Source organism: Acyrthosiphon pisum, chromosome X (genome assembly GCF_005508785.2).
Source record: "Acyrthosiphon pisum isolate AL4f chromosome X, pea_aphid_22Mar2018_4r6ur, whole genome shotgun sequence".
Lineage (NCBI taxonomy): Eukaryota > Metazoa > Arthropoda > Insecta > Hemiptera > Aphididae > Acyrthosiphon > Acyrthosiphon pisum.
This window is the reverse complement of record NC_042493.1, coordinates 101,001,342-101,008,426: the sequence shown is the minus strand read 5'-3', so window position 1 is coordinate 101,008,426 and position 7,085 is coordinate 101,001,342. Positions and strand designations below refer to the sequence as shown.

The window sequence follows — 7,085 nt, the reverse complement described above, 5'->3', positions numbered from 1 at the left end:
CGGGTTAGTCTTCGTCAATTTGAATAATCTAATAGTGTTTAAATTCAACTTGTTTATCATATTTTACAATTTTAAATAAATAATACATCAACCACACACTGTTGATCATTTTGACGCTACTACCATCATCCCATCCTGTCACCATCTCCTGTAAGTCGGGTGCACGCAACACTTTTCTTTTTTAACAACATTTTAATAAAAACAAAAATATGAATAACATATTTAAAGCATTTTAACCGCGGTAACCCCGATACCTAGTACCACACTACCGTGTTATTGTGACATTTCCGTTGTGGCGTTGTGGTTATTGCATAATGTTACGACATTGTAGGTTATAGATATACAGGGTGTATCTTATATCATTGTACGCGGGTTTTTTTTTAACGATTATGGAACGATGACATGGAATTTCGTTAAAACGAAAAAATACGTGTTTCTTTATTTTTAACAGGCAATTTTTTTTATAACAATTTCAACATTTTTAAACACGCAGGTGTACTAATAGCAAAATCAACTTTATTTTTTCAAATATCAACCACTATATTTTTTGATGGATTCTTATAAAGCTTTTTTTTTCTGAAAATTTTGATAGTCAAATCATCAATTTTGACTCGCTAGTTTAGTAACTATGGTCCTCTAAAGATTAGTAAAATATGCATTAATACTTTTAATTGAAATAATGGGTATAGGTTTAATTTACAAGCACCGAACAATTTTTTCTTATCTAACCTATGAATCTATGGAAAAAGTGCAATATTTTGTAGTGCTCTTTCCGTAGTGGTATAAACATGAAATTTTAACCATAGATTCCCTATAACGGTATCGCATGCAAAGTATGAACTTAGGAGTTAGAATTCATCCATTTCCATCATTTTTAGTTTTGAATATTTACAAATACAACATTTTATTAATAAATTAAAATAATAATATTAATTTTTATGATCGTATGTTGAAATAAAAATAATGAACTATGTTTACCAACAATTTTGCTTATGTTTTTATTATTATTATTTTTTTTTTTTTGAGCGACACATTAGATTACAGATTCAACCATTGAAGTGTATCAAAAGGTAGTTATAAGAAAAAAATTGTTTGGCGCTTGTAAATTAAACCTATACCCATTATTTCAATTAAAAGTATTAATGCATATTTTACTAATCGTTAGAGGACCATAGTTACTAAACTAGCGAGCCAAAATTGATGATTCGGCTATTAAAATTTTCAGGAAAAAAAGCTTTAAAAGAGTCCATTAAAAAATATAGTGGTTGCTATTTGAAAAAAATAAAGTTGATTTTGCTATTAGTACACCTGCGTGTTTAAAAATTTTTAAATTATTATACAAAATTGCCTGTTAAAAATAAAGAAACACGTATTTTTTCGTTTTAATGAAATTCCATGTCATCGTTCCAAAATCGTTAAAAAAAACCCGCATACAATTACATAAGATACACTCGGTATATATATATATATATCTACCTATAGGTACATTAAATTGACTAACGTCGTCTGGACGTAGATCGACTTCATCTAGACTCTAGAGCGATGATAGAGCTAAACAACTAAAATACTTGTTATGAAATCATAAAGCAATATAGTGCAATGATACCTACCACGTGTCTAAGTAGTAAGTATTTATTTTACAATTTAAACTTCAAATAACCATTTTTATACTTTTTTTGAACAGCTCGTTTTCTTCAAGTATTTTTTCTTTGAATTTTGCATATTGTGTTTTTTCTCTAACCCCTAACCACCGCTCTAAAACCACTTAATTAGTACTAGGTACTAGTAGGTACCTACTAAGTACCTACTAACCTACTCACAGAACGAGTTATCACTGTTGTCCAAAGTTTTCTTTTACACTAAAAATTTGAAAACTATAAACGTCTTTTTAAAGCAATTAATCAATCTCAATGTTACCTAGTTAATTAATATGACTTTTAAGAAAGTTATACCGTATATTTTTATAAATATTTATATATACCTACCATGCGTGAATGATGTAAAAAAAACCTTTCAGTAATGGTGGGGAGAGGGGGTATATTCCCATATTTCCCCCATGCAAATACACCACTGACCTAATAAATAAATAAGTATATTGAATACTATTACGTATATTGTATAAGTTTCTAGTTTATAACCACTTAACCCCGTAAGACACAAGTGCACATCCGATCAAAATGTTCTGCAAATACGTTTTATTTTATAATTTAATTATATTTGTATTTACATTTCATTTTATCAATATAGCGGACGTAATTATAAAAGGAAAAATACCAGAGTGCATCAAAAAAAAAAATAATAATAAAAAAAACTGAGGAAAAGAAGCACGAAAATAAATAGTCGGCAAAATGATTTCGTACTTGGCTTTAAGATGTTAGCAAACAATCTGTTGGCTATAAATAATAATAATTGAATATTCTATGGTAATTTAATTTATTACATTTACAAAAAAAAAAAATCGTAATTATGTACGTGGTACAAAAATCTGCCCACACGGCAAAACAATATTATATTGTATTATCAATTATTTCCGAACAAATGTAGAGTGGTTTCAAAATATAGAACGTTGAAGTGTTTTTGATTGTGAGATACGCGATGATTCCTTGTCCTATATAAATTTTTAATTAGCTAATAAAGTTATAAGTTATAGCCATGTTATTAAGTTGTTTATTTCATTTTTAGTGATAGCTACCTAACTATTAAGTGACTGAACATTATCGTATACATTTTTATTTACAAATATTTTAAGAATTTGTAATGGTCAAGAAAAATGGAAAATAGGAAAATATTATACATTTTCATATATTTTATAAGATTATAGTCGCATTTAGAAATTGTGTAACATTTTTTTAGAGAAAGAGTGTTTACTGTTAAAATGATCACCCTGTTTATACTTTGGATGGGTTTTCTGCGGTTTTAGTAACGATTATATCATTGATAATATTTTATTTTTCACTTTATAAAAACGGGCGCAAGCAACTCTATTCTGCTTTAGGATTCAGCTTTATTCTGCTTTATACATAGGTACTTACAATAATTCGATAGCCACGTCATTACTTGTATAATAAATTGTAATATTGTATAGGCAGGTACTACATTACTATTCATACATTTCGATTTTTCCTATATTATGTAGACTATGGACGGGGCATAATCCGTTCTGATAAAATTTATAGACGTGTAGTTTTCTTCTTTTTTTAACTTTAGAGGATTTCATGAATAGGATATATTTGAAGCATGTGGAAATGTAGGATGTTGTAGTGGGTATATGTTGTCGTTAAAAGTTAAAAAAGCGAAATATAAATAATGACGGTAATATATTCATACAACTCGTAGAAAATACTTGGAAAAAACATTTTTGGAAAATCAATTCCATAGTTACTCATATTCTGAGCTTTTTTTAGGTAAGTATAATCGTAAAAGTTACCAACCATGTAGTTGAGTTATTTTTTTCTATGGTTGTAGGTTGATACCTATTTCAAATTTTCCTTTCATCATAATTGTCGTTTTATTTTTAAAGTGGATTGTTAATATGGATTTATATGATGATAACTTATTTAAATTTTAATTACCTACTCATTTAATATACAATCAGTTTCAAAACGGTTAGGTTATATAGGTCTACTTAAGGTGTTATACACAACCATTTTCTGGAGAAAAATACACCTGTACGCGTTATATTGTACTGACTTGAGTTTTACTCCGAAAATAATTTTGAAAATATAATTGAATTTATCATGAAGTCTATCTTGAATTCTTCGAGTCATATTTTTAATTTATTATACTTAAAAAGAAAAAATCTCGTATTTTTAAAAATGTCAGTGGAAAAAATAAAGTTTCAATATTTTTTTTTTTATAATTTTGATTCGAAGAATTCAAAAACGACTTCATTATAAATTCAATTAATATGCTTAAAAAATTATTGTCAGAGCGAAACAAGTCAGTATGATGAACCGCATATAATAGGTCTATTTTGCTCGAAAAAATGGTACCTATGGTGGAATCCCATCAACGTATTTTAAATATGTATAAATAATAAACTATTTTTCATTATTTAACTTTACTGAAATTAAAAATTATAATTACCCTGAAGCTGAAATTAAACGATTTTTTATTTAATTGTTTTGGTGGCATGTCGGAATCACCAAGCACTATGTTCACCAAGCAATATTCCATGAGAGCCATAAATACGAAACTAAAACATATATCAGTTACATATTTTGTTAGTTTACACACATATATATATAATAATAATATTATATATTTTATAATTTATTTTTTATATATTTCATAGGTACATGATTTATACAGAGTAATATAAATATAAAATTGTATGTATATCTACAGTTTAACAACTTTAAATTACTTAAGAGTCTAGAGATAATAATATGTATGCAATTGTCTAATGTGTGCCCACCTAGTAAGTACACAATTAATGATATTTTTTGACAGACTACATTATTATTGAATAAATTGTATTTAATTATTCGTTTGTGTAGGTATTTTCTTGGATACCATATTCTACCCAAAAACTAACGTTTATATGAAATATAAATAAGTTTTAAAATGGAATAGCTTGTATTTTCCCTTAGTTTTTCTCTAATGCATAATATTCATGGATCTCTCGAGATGCATCCCGAAATGTCCTCTTTATAATAATCCGAGTGCATCTGTAACGAATTCTGTATCTGTATGAGATCTGTGTCTGTACCATTATATAAAAATAATAATTCCATAGCCCATGTCTGCAATGTGTATCCAAGTTCATTAATATCATTACCCAGAGACAAGGGTACGTTCTTCCCCCTTGAACGTCTTTAGGATTTCTGATGACCAGATTAGAAATAACTATGAATCCTAACAAATATTTATTTACAAGTGTCTCTAAAATACGTATAACTTTTTTTTTTATCATTCATATTATTTGATTCAAAATTAATGAGTTTTCGAAGAATTTCCCAAATTTTTGTAAAGGCAGAAAAAAATCGTAGTCTTTGAAGCTTAAAATAATAATAATAAAAAGTCATAGTAGTCGTCATATAATATGATATCTTCAAGAAGCAAATTAAGACTATGAGCAGCACATGGAACAAAAATAGCTCTATACGATTTTCTGAATGTATTCGGTACTGTACATTTGGTTTTGTCCCTTATCATATTATGATTGAATACGATAATTATTACTTATTTACTTACTAGGTAGGTTGATGTTAAGTATATCGCTAGGAACTTAATTTTTTTTCAAATGCGGAACTTCATATGGGATTAGGAAAACCCTATAATATGTACCTTCTCCTAGACATATTATGATATATTTTACATCTATTATTTTAGATGATGATCTATTTAAGCACATTTAAGATTTAAAAAAAAAAATTACTGATTCCGTCAGTATCCCATGATTTATTATGAAGAACCTAATTGTCGATACATTTTTATTTGAAATAGATAATTGTTGAACTATATATGCGTTTGTAGGTACAATGCACTTATATAATATTCAGAGAGTATATACTATCTGAGTATATTCCATTACAGCAAAATATTATTGTTAAATGTCAATTATTGAATCTATTTAATTAAAAACGGCAGGTGAGTCATTTAGTTGTGGTAGGTGAGTCAAACACAAACATAGAAATATTATAACTGCAGCTGTGATCAGATTGAAAAATAATATCATCGAGGATTCGTAGTACCCACTTGGTATTAAATTATTTTTGTTATACAAAACTATAAATTATAATAAAAGCAATAAATTAATATGAATAATTATATTTTAATTTTTATAAACATTTATAATATGACCTACATCTATCATAAATCATAATTATTGTTTACTATAGAAACTTACAACTTGCTGTCCATCTACCGACATCTTATTAGACGATAATAATTTTTTTCTGTTCTTAATACACCCGGTACCAATGCCATTTTGTCCTCAAAAATCAGGGCTCGAAACCGATTGAAATAATTTTGGTTTTGATTTTGTATACCGGTTTTTAATTTTTTCGATTTCGGTTTCAATTTTTCAATACTGGTATTACGAAATTTTGGTTTTGGTTTCGATTTTGTATACCAGTTTTGAAATTTTACGATTTCGGTTTCAACTTAACAATACCGGTATTAAGAAATTTCGGGTTCGGTTTCGGTTTTGAATACCGGTTTCTAAATGTTTCGGTTTCAACATAGAAATACCGGTATAAAGAAATTTCGGTTTTGGTTTCGGTTTTGTATACCGGTTTCTAAAGTATTTTCAGGGGCTATGTCATCCATACAATTATCATTCTTTGTTCCGTATTGTCAATTGTCATATATAGTATTTGCTACTAACTTTAATTTATGTCATTACTATTTATAAAGCAACTAATAATTTTGCGAATAATGAAATGTTTATCAACAAAATTAATTATGATCTCAATTTTATTATGATTATTAATTATGCGTATTAATGGAATTTACGTATTTAAAAACACGTCAGTTAAAAAAAAAATAACGGTTTCCAATTTTTCAGATTTCGGTTTTGAGTTTAATACCGGTTTCCAATTTTTTACGGTTTTGATTTTGAATTTAATACCGGTGTACCCGTGATTATTTACCGCGTGAAATTTGACCTCCCCGGTAAATATTCACTAGTGAAATTTTACTCCCCCGGTAATATTTCACTAGAGAATATTTACCTCCCGGCGAAAAATTCCGGGGGTAAAATATCACTAGTGAATATTTACCCACCGGTAAAATTTTGGGGGGTAAAATTTCACTAGAAATATTTTTTTTATAATTTTATATGAGTATTTGTACAGGTTATAGGATATTTACTTTTTTTATATTTTTCCAATTTCTTAATTACCCAACGTCTTTAATAATAATATGGGTACCTCACAATCATACATGTTTTTTTCACAAAATGAAGCCACTGAAACAGTAATAGTAGGTATGTTCCGGTTAACCCAAATTCGCTATTTTATTACAATAATACCTACAATGTAAATAATGATATAGTGTAATAGCATTGATAATTAGTATCTAGTATCTACCTAATTTCTTTTATCTTATTGCTTATCGTTGTCGCGCGGCTCGTTTTCTTT

The 7,085-nt window shown here is 27.7% G+C and overlaps 1 protein-coding gene across 1 annotated transcript in view; it reads right to left on the bottom strand.

Annotated features, from left to right (window-relative positions):
* LOC100571166 overlaps positions 1-4,225 on the bottom strand; it is a 5,890-nt gene extending 1,665 nt beyond the window's left edge. The window contains exon 1 of the mRNA XM_008180406.3: positions 4,087-4,225. Within this exon, the coding sequence (XP_008178628.1) occupies positions 4,087-4,185 (99 nt within the window). The 5' untranslated portion in view covers positions 4,186-4,225. The remainder of the gene's footprint in view (positions 1-4,086) is intronic.
* Between the last annotated feature and the right edge of the window lie 2,860 nt (positions 4,226-7,085).